Below are 16,100 nucleotides of genomic sequence, written 5' to 3'. Positions count from 1 at the left end.
TTGGAAAAAAAATCCATAAATTGAGGTCTGTCATTTGTGTCCTTTAATAAGATACATTCAATTTCATTGTGCAATGTTTAGAAGTGTTCAGCTTCACTGGTTCAGCTTCACTGGTTTTTAATGCAGCATGAATGAATGCTGGTGGTGTTGCAGTGTTCGTCACTGTCCCGCACTAACTCACATCCATCTGGATTAATTGCACGGCATTCAACGTACCTTACAGTCTAATAAATTAATAAAATAACTTCTCCCAAAAGTTCTGGCATACATTGTAAGAGAAGTGAAATTGTCATTTTAAAAAAATGATTGTATTTCTTTCTTTTTTTTTTATCAAAACGTGACAAAAACAAAGTAAAAACATCTGAACTTCAGCTGTTTGTAACACCCTGAAACATGTAAATGCAAACTGAATGCCTTTTCTTTACATAATGCTTATTTAGTCTGTATTATTTGACCCTTAAAAAAAATTATATATGTATATTCACAGAAAAAAAGCACTGAAATTCAAGTGAAACCTTTTGATGAGGAAGGCCTACTGCTCTCAGGCATCAGTGACCTGTGAACCTAAAACTGCAACTTTGTCTAAAAAGACATTCTCCTCTGCAGTCTGGACAGCGAGGACTACCACTGACATGTAAAACTGAGAGGGGCTTCCCAAACAAGTCATTCATAAATATATCAAGGGGCTGACATGAGTCCATCCAGCAATGACCTTTTTTTTTGTTGTTGAAAAGTTCAGACACGTGTATGCTATCCTTCTTTCCTCAACTCGGGTCACCTCCCGGCGTCCCGGGAGGCTGCCATGCCCTTGAAGGCCAACGGGGCGGCGATGTCACAGCTGTGGGGAGAGAGAGCACTGCCACTGGGCGGCTGCCATGTGGGGCCGGTCACATAGGCCGACGTGGTGCCGCTGTACCCCATGTAAGGCGACACTTGGGTGGGAGGATGGTAGGGATGGATGCTGGGAGCTGTGACATAGCTGTTCACTGTGGGCAATCCATTCGGCGTCTAAGAGAATGGAGAGAGACAGAGTGAGTTGAGAGTGAGAAGACAACATAAGAGGTCATATTGAAAAATATACATTCTGGCCCTTGGATGTGCATTGCATTGCTAGGAAAATGCTTTGAACTATGAATATTTTCATTGTGTGGAGGTTCTTAAAACTTCACACTCTCACGTCAAATTTAGTTTTTTTAAAGAACCATTGACCAAAAGGTATTTTTATGGAATTAAAAAGTGGTTCTTATGCAGCATTGTTCAATGGCACTTATATTTGTGAGATTATAGCCTGTAATGAGAGGAATAGAGAAAATAACAACAGAAAAAATACCAATTCTTGGGTTTAGAAGAATATCTAAGAGCAAGATTGTCATGAAGGGATGAAAGATGATGAAAGGCGTAAGACATTTCATGGAAAATGGAAAGACTATACATAGAGAACCAAAAGAAGAATGCCTGTAAGCGTTTGGCAGAAAAGCACTGTAACTGGAGGAATTTCCTAAGCTTCTTCAACATAAAGGGAAGAAAATCGGACTCTGGGTGGTCCCTGACTACTGAAAATCTTTTCTGCAGATGAAATATCCTTTATTCCTCTGGATTTACCCCTATGATTTATCCATTACAAGTCCTGACCCCCTGGCTGTGTGTCTTGCACCCTCCACCTACACATGGAGCTCAGAGAAAGATGATTTTGATGGCACGTTTTCACGTTCAAAAAAAAAGGATAAAACATCTGGATTTATCTACAGATGTTAAAATCAAACTCTGATGGGTCTGCATTTAATCCATTACATAAAATGTTACATCAGTAAGTCCCATATGCAAAATATTGCCCAAATATAATATGCCATTAAATTGCAACTAGTTTGCATGGACAACCACCATAATATTTGACGAAACAGAGTGAACACTGAGTACAGCACTGTTTATTTCAATCAGGGGAGATCATTTCGTGCCATACTTTAAACTTCACAGCAATACAAATGGTGTAAATAAAGCTGGTGTTTTGGTTACACCCTGAGAGAAAGGTAGTAAACGGTACTTTTTACTAATGCTGTCATTAGTAGGGGTACTTCTTCAGATAGCCTAGTCGTATCGCATTGTGTTAGATATTTTTTTAAAACTTGCATTGATTCCCTGCCACTGTCTTCACCTCAGACTTTTTTTTATGTACACAGAGCAAATACAGTTACCCCATTCAGACTACTCGATTGAATCCTAATATGCGGGTGTATTTGCGTTGTTTGTACAGTGAAGGACGTCTATGATGAAGAAGAGATTCTTTACTGGTGGCTATTTGATGAGTCACGATTTCGGTAGCTTAGCGCGGGTTTTTGGATGTCCTCTACACGTCTTTCTCGCAGCTCCTTTATCATTATAGTATTTGTCAAATTATAAATTACACATGCATACAGTCGACTAGAACACGCCGAAGCTCGACGTCCGGTTGAAAAAACAATCCTTTTTAAACGATTTGGTTTTATCTACTTCGACAAATTCGAAATCTGATTAAATCGCACATCATAAATGACTTCCAACATAAAAGAAAGAATAAATTTACGAATAATAAAAAATGAAAACAGATCATGTGAAGTGCACATATTAATCCAATAGATTAAATGCAGTGGTTATCGTTTGCTGTGTGTGTGTTTTCATTTGTCTTTGTGTCCCTTTAGACCTTCCTTCTTTGTATAACAAATAAAAAACTATCTTCTGCCATTACCTTCTGTCTGCAGGCCTCCCTCGGGCTCTTGTCTGTATTGGTCAATGTCTTGTTATTGTGCTGGTTGACCCGCAGTTTCTGATCTTAGTTATGATGAGCTGATGGTGCTAAAAGATTAGGTTCAAATCGTTTAGACAAAACTACACTAATATTGTTGCATTCTGTTTCTTCCTCTCATTCTTTTTTCACCATTATTGCGATGTATTTTTTTTATTAATATTAACCATTAATTACAATTATTATTTATTCACGAATTAATTAATCGTATTAGTTGTATTATTGTTCATTTAGCATTTGTGACTCCTTTTCATTGTCGAAGCCCTATTTTGTTCAGTAATGTCATATCAGGAATGAGCAGCAATTATAGAAGTATACATTACCGGTAAACAGCTCATCGTTTTTTAAAGAAACCCTGCTTTCCTCCGTTGAACTGCTTTAATTCCTGAAGCCCTTTTACATTCCTCGCGCACAAATCAATTTACCAGTGAGTTTCCTTTGTGTTGTTAATCAAACGTTTATATTTTGCCTGTGTTCAGACGATTAATCGTCCTTACAGACATGTCTGTAACCGAATTACACTAGAACGATCGATCATCGATCTCCATTAGGTTATGTAATCGAGGCGCATTCGGGGAGATGTGCTCTTTTAAGGTGGATGACAGACACAGTCCGGCGCCTGCGCTGCTCTTTAATGCTCCTTCACATCACTGAGAAGATGCTGTGCAGATATTGGACGAATAGCTTGTGAGGGGGCTTATTAAGCGTGTAGGTAATGCTCTTGTGCCGGTAATAAAGATTTATTCCATCGTATTCCACGAGACATAAACCTCAAAGCCCCCCTAATAAACGATTCATCAATCCAGCCCAGCCGAACCCTCCGGGTCTCACGTCATCACGTCGCTAGGGCCGCTTTCTCCAGGCGTCCAGGGTGCGCGCTAATCCGTGCCCTACCTGCGTGCGGCGTCAGGCACTGAGAGCACATCAGCGACCGCGGGCTGAACAACGTCGGTGCTGAAAATGTCCTTCAGGCCCGAAGAGACGAAGAGGGTGTAAATTCCCATTCGGCGCTTTTAACCGTGTCGATAAAAACACAGACCTGCAAGCTTTCATTTAGAAAGATTAAAATATATATTTCTAATAGTACATTTAAAAAGACGGGTTAACGAAATGCCTAGAACAGGGTTCAGGAGGATGCCATCACATTTGCCTCCCGCGCAGCTTTATCGAAACTGGCTTAATGGCCTAATAACTTTTAAAAAATGTTATTTCACTTCATCATATACAATATGCTAATTATTGAATGAATATTGTTTCATAATTACGCAGTAATCAGTCTGAGCGCTCCTTTAACTGTTCATGCATTTAAAGGTTTTAGAATGGGGCCATATTTGAATGTACTTTTTCTTATAGCGTGGACACAGGCTTTTGAAAAGGGATGGTCGGTGTGCTAAATCTATCAGGGGGACAATAGTCTTTAACATATAGTAAGATATAGTCTTTTATGTTATAGTTAACATATAGTTTAATATATAAATATTCACATTGAATCTTTAAAACGGAAAATGGCGAGAACTGCTGGTAGAAAAAAAAAAAACAATGTGATCTTATTTTTTAAAAAACAAAAACTACAGAAAATAATGCATGGCATCCACAATACAAACAGTTCTTCAATTCTTAAATACAGAAATCTACAATTATATTATTAAACAATAACTACATTAATATGAGATATTTTTCTTTTCATGTTTTTAATTTTCTCTTTTGAAATTATAAGCTAATAATAAGCCATTAAGCCGAACGGATGTACGCTAACTTCAGCACCTGCCGTGTGGAAATGTGTTTAGATGTTTGCTTGATTTAATAAAAAAAATACTAAACTTAAACTAAGCTTAAAATAATAGTTATAATATAAATAAAAAAGAATCATTATTATGTATTATTATTATTATTATTATTATTGGCTTATGTTGCGCCGAATGTAAGGCTAAAACAAATCAGTTCAGTTTCATTGTCCCAGGAAGATCCCAATAGATGTTGGACGCAAACGCACACACACACACACACACACACACACACAGAGATAGACTTTAAACACACTCTCACTGCAGGTTCGTTCTGAATGGGAAGCATTCACTGATGGTATGGTGGTGAACACTGTTGCTGCCTTCTGTTTAGGAGAAGGACTGAGTTCTGTCTGACAGTACAGGAGGTGATTCTCTTTTACCTGTGAGTATTTTGCGTCAGCTTCTAAGTGAGGCTTATCCACGCCATTGACTAGTGGAGAGCTCGCTGACGAGAAATTACTCCTGCTAATAGCGCTCCATTCTTCTAGTTTGGCGCTGGGAAAGGACGGACTGTCGCTAACTGGGGGGCAAAACAGAGACAGGGAAGAGGGAGGTCAGAGATAACAAGCGTTGGGTACAGCACTGCTACAGCACAACAGCTTAGTCCATACTGACCCTAACCGACCACAGTCTACACCGCCAGCGTCAGCAGGCCTCTGAGCTAACAGCTAGAACTCCTCCAGCTCCTCCAGCTGTCAGATATCTGAGACCCCAGTGCGAGCTTCTTACACCAGAACCACCCAATCAGCGCGTAGACAATCAGTCGTAGATCTCTTTAATGGTTTTGATGAACAGAGGAAAATTGGAAATGGTCCCTCAAGGACACTGCAGATATTTGCGCTGAAGTATGACCCTGTTAGAAATACAGTGCACACTGCTGCTTTTACATTTAACCTCACTGCGTCTGCGTGCGTGTGCATGAGCGCGCCTAGCTGATTAAACTGCGCTCGCAGCATAATGGAATATAAGACGATTCTTTGGTGTAATGAGCAGGGCCATTTACCAAGCGCCTTCCTGTGGGGACAAATTAGATTTACTCTAACCGTTTCCCCTTTGTCCGTGATGGATATTATATTATACACGGTTCCTAAAGTCTGAAATTGGAAAAGTTAGGCCACCAGGGCTGTAACCTGAGAGGGCTACAGGAGAATACAATGAGTTTTTTTTTTTTTTTTTTTTTTTTTTTTGCATGAATTTCATATATCATACAGCTTTATATATCGTCGCTGTCTCTATTTTTTGTCTTTTTCACTTTTTGCCATTATTTAAATCTGACAGTTGTTCTTTATGTTATGGTTAAACTGGATCGACAGAAATGCTCCAGAATAACTTTGTACAAAATCTTTTTTTTTTTTTTTTTTTTTTTTACAGTGATATCAATTGAAAGTTTTCTTCACCTGTAAAGTTGCCATTTTGAAGATAAAAGTTTTTGGCGTGACAATGACCATATATGTATGTCTGTACTATTTTGAACCGATCCACTATAATTACCTTTGTATGTGGGAGGAGGGGGTATGTGTGTGGTGTTTAGAGATGAGGTTGTGACAGGCTGTACAGGCCCTTTTACCTACTGATATTGATACAGGCTACTCGTGCTTCAAATGAAAGGAGGCCCAGAAATTAGTGGTCTTTCTATTCTGCCCCTCTCTCTCTCTCCCTCTCTCTCTCTCTCTCTCTCTCTCAAATCAGCAGTGTGTTTTGGACATATTTTAAGTGATAGCTTTTCATCGAACAGGCTGCCTTGAGCAGCAGTAGTCACAGAGTGTACGTTACACTTTATTCCAGCTTTCAAAACCCGCCGCAAACATCTGCTAATCATTTACAAAAGCATAAATTGTTTAAAAAATCGGCTTCAGTCCTCTCTAGTATTTCTTGCTTGCTATGAACAGTTAAACGTGGCCGCTGAGCAACGGTGCAGGACTGTAGTCGCTGTAGTTGCTGTAATTGAGACTGACTGAGGCTGGTTTGAGGCCTTTAGGAAAACGGACATGTTTCTGCACGGCACCGTGGTATCTCTTTCTTTCTCTCTCTCTCTCTCTCTCTCACACACACACACACACACACACACACACACACTGCATAGACACTCAGATTGTGTTTTCTCTAGGACAAAATATTCGATTTGCTAAATGACCGCTGGTTTCTAGAGAGATTCGGTTTCGTTTAAACGCGTTTTGTTAACGTGTTAGAGAAGCCGGGGAGGCTAAGCTACACTTCAAAAAACATCGTTCAAACGTCAGCGAACTTCAACATCTCTGTATTTCCTAAAGTTGTAACTACCTGAAATACATAACATTTTATGTCGTTGTAACGACATAAAATACAAAACCCTAAAATAAAGAAAATAAAAGTTTATTATTATTATAAGGAGATACCAAGATGTTTGACTGTTATGTAGCCCTATGTAAGTTGTATGTATGTTATTATTATTAGTAGTAGTAGTATTTATAATAATAATAATATTATTAATAATAATAATAATAATAATAAAGGTGTTACTGCTGCTGCTGTTAATTGTTTTTTTCATGACTGTGACATCGTAAATGAAAAACTCACAATTTAATTTGGTTTGTGTCTACAGTGGACAAACCCTCGGTTATCTACATTAATAGTACTACAGTACATACATCAGTATGTACTACAGGCCCCTCGCCCATTTGTTTGAATGAAGCCGTGTGCATGTATATACGCCTTGTATGTACAAGGCTGACGTCTGCTTAAGGATATATAATATAGTGTAAAGTAGGGTTTGAAGTAATATCTAAAAATCTTTAAAATTATTACTATAATCAAAGGACACCTTAAGTAGCGGCATCATAGCCTTTAGGTTAAATGCTTGACCCAAAACGCTGTGTCAAAGTAATAGCCCAAAACGCTGGATCAGTAAATATTGATTCATTTGTGTCCATTTCTACAAAAGCGCACTATAACTTCATTACGAACTATTTGGAGTTGTCTTCATGTCAGCTATTCATTAATGTGGGGTAAAGATCATGTTATTATAGGTTAATGTTCGGAGCCTATGGCCTATAATCTGCTCTCCAAATTTTTTGAAGACTGTGCGCACACACGAACACACCAACACACACTCACAATACAAACTCAAATAAGACCTTTAAGACACATAAACATAGGCTGGACCTATTAACACACACACACGCACATCAGATTAACTGTGCCTAAACTTTCCATTACCAATAATTAAGAGTGTGCTTACTTTGTTGCTCCGTTATTGACCGAATGCCCAAAATGTCTGTGACAGAATGAGACGAAGGCCATATTCTGTGCATAGCCATATGTCCAGGGAGAGTGGGCATGCCGGGGGGAGTGGGCACTTTAGTCCCCGTCGCTGCGATGGGAGTCGGGTAAGAGTACAAGTGGTTATAGGGGAGCGCAGGCTGCGGCTGAGGGTGGGACGTCTGTTTGCTCGATTCGTACTGGTTCTGCTGGCCCACGTTTCCGATCTTGTTGCGGAGGATCCTGCTGATCGAGCTGACTGAAGGAAGGTTGAATTTATCGCACACGCCGTCAGCGAGCAACCTGTCCCTTATCTCCCAGGCGAAAATGCCTGGGTCCCGCTGCTTGTAAGTCCGTATGTGCTTCACAACAGTCGGGGTGGTGACGCGCGGCTTGCTGCCACCGATCGCGCCGGGGAGGATCGAGCCAGTCTCGTTGTAACGGGCCAGGATTTTGCTCACACAGCCGTGAGAGACACGCAGCTGTCTGCTGATGTCGCAAGGCCTGATGCCCAGCTGGGCCAACTCTACAATCCTAAGGCGGATGGCGTTGGGTAGAGGTCTTCCATTCACAAAAACACCACCGAGCTGGTTCACCTCCCCAAAGGCTGGTTCTGGTCGTATAGAAACACACACACACACACACACACACATGTACAATGTCAGCACTGGCATTGGAAAACACAACGTGCATCAACCAGACCTTCTCATGTTTACGATTCGAAAAACCCAAGACTCAAAAAGACTAAGGTGTCAAAGCGTATTCGGGGGAGGCATAATCGCAGTTAATCGCAGGATCAACTATTCTGTCGTACAGTTGGGTCTGCATCCTATCATAATTACCCAGAAAGATCCAACGTGTAGTTGAATTGCAGTCTGTTCAAATGCTGGGTTGTGTTCACTGGCACGCTTCCTGTACAACACATTCTGCAACGTTATCTATCTAACAAGTTGGGCGGTCATAATTATTACCAAAAGCACGTTCTTTCCAGATTCCATCGTATTTACAAAGCCTAGTGTCACTTCTGCGGCAGCACCGAAGTAGCGAACCCAGCAGCACTTCAGAAACAATGCACACAACGCCATTTTAAGACTACTGCCAGATTGAGCCGTGTAAAGTGCGATCTGCTGCTGAACGCATTCACTTCGCCTGCTTCACGGCTTCAGGAGCAAAAGAACGACACTCTCGTGATCTTACCCATCGCGTGTAACCCTCCGATGATAAAAGAAGCCCCAGAGTGATGTCTCCTGACCAGCTCCGAGTCCAGTTTAGCTGGTCTCTCCGCTGGCCTGCAGTTGAAGCGGGGGGAAATCAATCGTCTCACGCAGATGCGATAGCGATTAGTTACAAGGGAGGCAAATTCGCGTTCTGTTTCCTGATGGCAGGGAGGACAGGCTTACATTTCAGTCCGCAGGAATCGGGGGACGGCCCTCCAAACTTTCTTCCACAGCCAAGACTCGCCTTCCAATCACATCGCGCCTTACTCGGACATGCTGCTCCTATTGGCTAAAAGTGTTGATGTGACGAGCGGTTGTCGTGGCCAGGGCTTCCCCTCCTGCGTTTGATCCACTGGACGGGATTTCCTCAGAGTCGAGTGTGTTTTAGACAGCTCAGATAAAATGGTAAGTTACCTCCTCGTCGAATTGAATCGTAATTCAGTTTCATAAGCATAATTAAAACGGTTCAGAAATCACACTTTATATACATATATTTATTTCTGGTAAACTCTAGTCTAGTCAAGTCTTCAAACGTGTAAATTCAGATTTTTATACACACATAACAATATTTTTATACAATACATAAATGCACAGGTAAATAAATGTTATTTTAATTAAACAAGTTCTATTAAAAACCATAAATCGCCAACGGCAAACAAATATGATTTAAATGTAAAGAAACGCTGTAGGCTATTGTTGCACTTTTTTTGGTCAAAAATGTAGCATTTCTGTTATGTGGTACATTTGTATGTTGTTTCATATACAAACACATTTACACGACCAGTTTGGTCTACTCTCCAAGCAGTGTTTAGTTTTTCGTATTCGATCGGCGTTCATTTTCAACTCAAAAAGAACAACAGGTTAATCTTCGACCTCTTAAGAGTGTTACTAATACCTATTGCTAATGTCCTACCCGCTACAGGCCTATTTCAACATTGCAATGACCCAAATACATGTTTTTTCTGAAGCGACACAGATTTAGGCTGCATGTGATCGCTGAAATGTAAGCATCCCAAAGTACAATATGTCTTGATATCCCCTCACATACAGATAACCGAGCATTCGAGCAACGTAGAAGTGTCCTTTTCTGAGAATCTGGTGTCAGGTGTAGAAGGCTATTGTTCTACTGCACTTAGGTCTGTTTGAACAGTTTGACAGCCTTTGCATGGAGTCCCACGGATCTTCTCAAGCCATTTGTATCTCTGTTTCCTGTTTACCTAAGGGAACATTTTTGCTGGGCGTCTATCTCTGTTCTATTTGCTCTTACCCATCAACATCTCGATCTCCCATCTAAACTGATGGATCACTTTACCTACTAGTCACTTCAGACCTCAGACCTTCACAGCTTAGTTAATTGCTATTCTGCTTCTTCGTTGCTCAGTTTTGATTAAAAGAAGAATACAATATTTTTTTCAAATATCGTTCGTGGTCTATTTTAGTGGGGCATGTGGCCATGTTGGTTCTCTGTGTTCTAAGCGTTGTATTACTGCTTTTATTACTGATTTTTCAGGTTTTCTTTAAATGCTCAGACTTTGATTTTAGTCACTGAAATGTGCCCGGGCACATTTGCAAAACATTTGCAGGATCCAAATGAGACGCGCTCTTCTGGTAAGCTGAGACGATAAACAGCGCGCAAGAGCTGCCTTCCCCTTTCCCAATCTAGAAACGAAAATATTGTTTGGCGAAAAGGACTTAAACATGCACTGGAGGTGAGATGAATCCGGAGATCCAGGGAAAAGAAGAACCGAGGCCTCGGACGAAAGAGTTTAATTGATCTTAAAGGGGGTTCTTCTGATGCAGGTTCAACTGCAAGTGCAAATATTCGATGGCCTCCCTTTACTTAAGACTGGACGTAAATCTGGGGTGTTAACTGACCACTGAAAGATGAGGAGACGCGCAGTGTGCGTTAATGATCCGTAGAGAAGAATGTGAATGAGACAGCAAGCTGTTTCTTCATTTTCAGCCTTTGCGAGAACCCTGACTTTGACTTTCACGTAAGATGCTACATTTCATATTACTAGAATATCATTCGCAAAGTGCTGTTTGCTGAACACGTTAACCCGTCGCTTGGTTTTACACAATTTATTTACACACATTATTATTATTATTATTATTATTATTATTATTATTATTCCTTTCGAAGTTAAACACATTCACATTCATGTGTGAAAGCTTTAAAATAAATCGTTTTGTTTAACCACGAAAAGGTAATCACTAATAAGACTAATTTTCATTACATTGCTAATGCATCCAATAACATTCGCCATGAATATACTTGTTTTCATTTACAAATTTGATGATATTTGATGATATTCAACTCAAGATTAATGTGCTCAATTTATAATTATTTTTTAAATTAAATTTAAAATATTTAGGCTATTTTGGCAATCGTGTTTTGAAGAAATCGTTCTTATTCAGTCAGGGCACACGATTTTGCGTATGATGACTGAGTAGATATAAGTTCAAGCAAGATGACGCGTAATTTCGACGGAAATGAGCTACCAGATGTCACCAGGCTATGGTTATGGTGACAGCAGTTATTACCTTCATGATAAGATGCTCAGATCGAGTTCTCAGCGCTCATCTGCACGTGACGCACGAAGTGTTTTGGTGTGGAGATAATAAACTACACGTCACTACATGAACCCAGAACATTCATCACTGTGCACTAGGCTAAGATACCCTGTTAGTGTTATTTGACAGATTTGATGAACCAGTTTTAAATTTCCAACAAGAAGACCCGTTGCATTAGAAGACTTGGATACTTGATTAATAATATGTAATATTATTTATTTAACGAATGTAATTTCAATTACGTATTTTACTATATGTGACCATTTGTCTTATAGTTATACAATAAAAAAATCACTGTATATTAGGTTGCTTTCCACTGCACAATCTTAATTCTAAACACATTTAATTTAAAACGTACATCTGTACTAATAGTTTAATCGAATTGACGGTGTAGTTGAGTTGTGAACACAAATATTGGCCAGTAATCTGGGACAGTAGTTGGTTTTCAGTGGTCTACAGCAGGCAGAGACGATCCGCGCGTCTTTTTTAACCAAACCACTGCAAGTCAATGCATCACATCACTTTTAAGCACTGGAATTGATTAGCCCAGTTAAGAACCGTGAACGATACCTTCATGTACGGCTCTCTTTAAATATTTTCGTTTCTCCTCAGTGAAGATCATCAGACAGCCCTTAGTTTACACTGCTGATTCGGCAAAACGATTAGAGTCACTCCACGGGAACTTACGAAGCACCACGGGGCAGTTACAGATTCGAATAATATATATATATATATGTATGTATGCGGTGCAGAAATCTCATAATTCTGTAGCCATTTATGCACAAAAAAATGTTTGAAAAGTTACAAAAAACAGCAACAATTTAAAATAATAAAGTCATTTAACAACGCACCGCTAATTTGTGTTGATTAAACAAGAAATACTAATTCAAGTCCGTCATGCATCAATGACTCACATATACATCCTTAGGGAATGTTACTCCGATGGAAACTATGAGTTTGTTTAAATACATTACACAGGCTTTGATTGCTGTGCTCTACTCAGACTTTCATCTTGTATTCATCTTGTACTCTGATAGTAATGACTTTGTACATTACTGATAGTTTACGTCAATTTCTGTAAGGCTCGAATAATTTGGTCAGAGGACATTAACAAAACGCTTCGTCCGGAAATTTCAGCTCAGTCATCAAAACTGTAAAAGTGATGTAATTGATGCAGAGAAAGACGGACAGCTGAGATATCTGAAAGGCCATGAAGATGTTTTTCAAGGTTTATCAAGTGTGTTATTAAACCATATTCAAGTTTCCCCAATTAGCAGTCTCGCAGACAATCACGTTGTTGTCGTAGTCTTAATATAAATCTAAAATATCGTCGCTAAAAAAAACTTTTATCTCCAAAAGGAGATGGACGAGGGTGAAAAAACCCTAACCTTTAATGGAAGTCCACGCAAATTTTGATTGGTAAGCATTTCTATTGCTCCAGTCATCGTGTGATTCAACTGTCTGAATTACATTATGTCTTTTTTTTTTTTTTTTTGCATGACAGTGAATAAATATTAAACGTAGCATAGAATATGGAGGTATTTTGGTTTACTCAGATTGCTGGTGTCTGAATAAAATAGTTCGAACACCATGGTCGGAGATCGAGATTATTATTATTTTTTGTGAAGGCATAAGACACGTACAATGTTGGACCTGTGGTACAACAAAGCTTATAAAGTCAAAATAATCACAGTAGCCTCGCAATTGCAGACATCACATAATCCCATAGCCATAACAATTCAATCAGTATTGCCATCAACAATATATGTATATTTTGGCATTGCCTGTAACCAATTAAACCTCGCCCTACGTGCCTGTCAAACCATAGGGTATGTCATACTCGGTCCTATAACACGCAAGGCCTACTGGGGAAGGATACAGCGATCATAACGCGTATTTACTTAGCACCTCTGTTTAATGTCAGATTTGGTTTAGTATTGCATGGAAGCTGCACAACAGTTCTGCGACTGGAGTATTTTTCTTTCAGTACAAGCGTTCACCACAACTTTAAAACGCAAAATGAGTGTACTGCAATCACCAGTGTACTCGAGTACAATAACACTTCATTTCTAAGTGTGAAGACGTGGTAATAATGGTTTATTAATTAGACTGTGCCAGTGGGCTTTTTCTAAGAGAAACATAACAACTGTCTAACTTCAGAAGATCTTAGCAGAATCAGTGCTGGACCTAATTCATGTTTGATTGTTTCATGTGATGTAGTTTGTTTTGAGCCTAGTGATGCCTTGGTGTGGGCATCTTTCCATCCTTTAGATATGATGTGATGTGAAATAAGCTTCAAAGAATGTCTTCAAAGAATGATGCTTTCGCCAAATTTAAGTAAAAAGGTCGCAATAATTAGCCGCCATCTAAGCTTTAGCACAAAACAGTACTTTCAAAGAAGTGTGATTTACTTTTTACGTCTCAGTAGACTGTTCAAGCGCTGGTCTACTTAATTTCTGTAATTAAAAAAAAATATTAGCACATGGGATGTTAATAAATGGTTTATTTTCTCTTTTTTCTCGTTATTATCGTATATGGCAGTTCATGTCCTTTGGGAACCGAGGGCAGAGTGTGCACTGTGAAGAAATATATGGCCTTAGGCGACCTGCCGTCGGAAACATTCAGGATCCGAGACCCTGACAATGTTAGAAAAACATAAACGTTTATTCGCGCAAAGACACCTTGCATTTACATTAAACATACTCTGATCATTTACCACGAAATGTCGCCTACCCGAATAAATGCAAATATTTACGAATATTGATACGAATACGAATATTTATACGAATCGAAATAGTTTTTTCCAGTAACAGTGTAGACCCAGTAATGTTATGGTGGTATAGAAGTTGTAACATATGGTACTATTGTGGTTTGTATCGCCATAATTCGCTATCATCATTTGCTCATATTCGTGTTATTCGTTTCTATTTGACGTTTCTCGATTAAATGCACTGTGGATCAGGTTGGAGTCTGAACAGCGATAATTCATGTTCACTGATTTATATTGACAAATATATCTGTCATTTAATTTGGCCAGCCTTAATTCAGTTTCAGATTCATATTCATATTCATATTCGTGTTTATAATCAGAACAATCTGCTTCTGGCAGTGTGTAATTAAAGGCGAAATTAGGGGAAATGAAACTTTTAAAATGTACAACAGTCTTCGTGGAAATGTTACCGATATCATTTGCTTTCAAATGAATGTGTTCATATTGTTTGAGGAAATATGAATTATCAATGTTTTCTGATTCCATGTAATCATGATATTCCAATAACTCCTGGATATCTAAGATTTGTTTTGCTAAGAAATTGAATATTTTATTAAAGTCTACTTATAAAAATATAAATATTTTAGTGTTAGTGCGTGCAAAACTGCCTATGACCAGCGTCTCGCCGTCAAACCATTTTAAAAGGATCAACGGATGACTATAACCTTTATCTTCTAAATAGGACTGGCATCATTAAAGGGCTTTGCAGGTTAACACCTCTAAAAGGTTGACTGCTCTTGTAACTTAAATCCAGCCGTAATGAGGACGACAGCAGGTTAACGACGTGTGTATGTGTGTTTTCGGGGCCATTTCAGGATTTCGTGTTAGAGGGACAAAAGCAACAATATTTACGACGCTTTTAAGCATCGATCACACTGACGACTTCTAGAGTCGACACCTGGAGTTTATTAACCTTAAAGATTACATTCCACTATAAATTACTTGTATTTTCCAATCAAACATGGGATATGGTTACCTTTAGTCTATTACCTGTTTAATAACGACTCTTTATGAAAAACAAGACTATTTCTTTAGGAGTTTAAGATGACTTCTTTAAATGCAGTTCTATGTAAGCAAGGATCAATGTTAAATCCTCTCCAGTAGCCTGCCCAGAGAGGGACGCTGTTAAAGATTACTTTCAAAAACCTTTTTTTTATTTCTGCACCATGCAAGAAAAGCGAGGTTGCCAAGACTATTTTAGAAAGGCACAGCTTTTTCCTGACATCAGGACATGCCCAAAATAGTACAGCCTGCCTATGCATTTGATGGTAAGCAGCGCCACCTGCTGCTCTTCCTCAGATAGTGCAAGGCCAAAAATAAGAATATATGTACCTCCCACGTCCAGTATTACCTTCTGATTTTCAGGTCAAGAAATGTTTGATAATTATTAAACAATATGACTCACAATATTTTTTACAAAGTAAGGTGTTCATGCTGCTTTTCTACTGCTGCAGATGTATTGGTTACACACTTATAAATGAAGGTGCTTCAAAGGTTATTTGTGCTGTGAAAGATAAGAAAAGTTATACAGTAAAACATGATCAGCAGCATGGTTTTGTGTTGTTTGTTACAAACACTGTTTATGTGTGTTGATATATGGACTATTGGAAGGGAAGTGTAAACAAGACTTTCTTTAATACAGTACCTAAGCACTATTTCTATTTTGATTCCCTTTTTATTTACTTTAATTTCAACATGTAGCATGCTAACTCGCTTCTGTGCTACATGTACTTTTG

At 39.0% G+C, this 16,100-nt stretch overlaps 1 protein-coding gene across 1 annotated transcript; it reads right to left on the bottom strand.

The window, feature by feature from the left end:
• Positions 1 to 774: 774 nt before the first annotated feature.
• Positions 775 to 9,004, bottom strand: pax9 (paired box 9). The gene is made up of 4 exons (XM_072690214.1): positions 9,001 to 9,004; positions 7,784 to 8,416; positions 4,947 to 5,086; positions 775 to 1,008 (listed from the first exon to the last, which is right to left on the bottom strand). Exons 1-4 carry the CDS (start codon positions 9,002 to 9,004, stop codon positions 775 to 777), a joined length of 1,011 nt encoding a protein of 336 aa, XP_072546315.1.
• Positions 9,005 to 16,100: the final 7,096 nt, after the last annotated feature.

The sequence above is a fragment of the Salminus brasiliensis genome, chromosome 10 (assembly GCF_030463535.1).
Source record: "Salminus brasiliensis chromosome 10, fSalBra1.hap2, whole genome shotgun sequence".
In the NCBI taxonomy this organism is placed as follows: Eukaryota; Metazoa; Chordata; class Actinopteri; order Characiformes; family Bryconidae; genus Salminus; species Salminus brasiliensis.
This window is presented reverse-complemented; position numbering and strand designations above follow the sequence as displayed.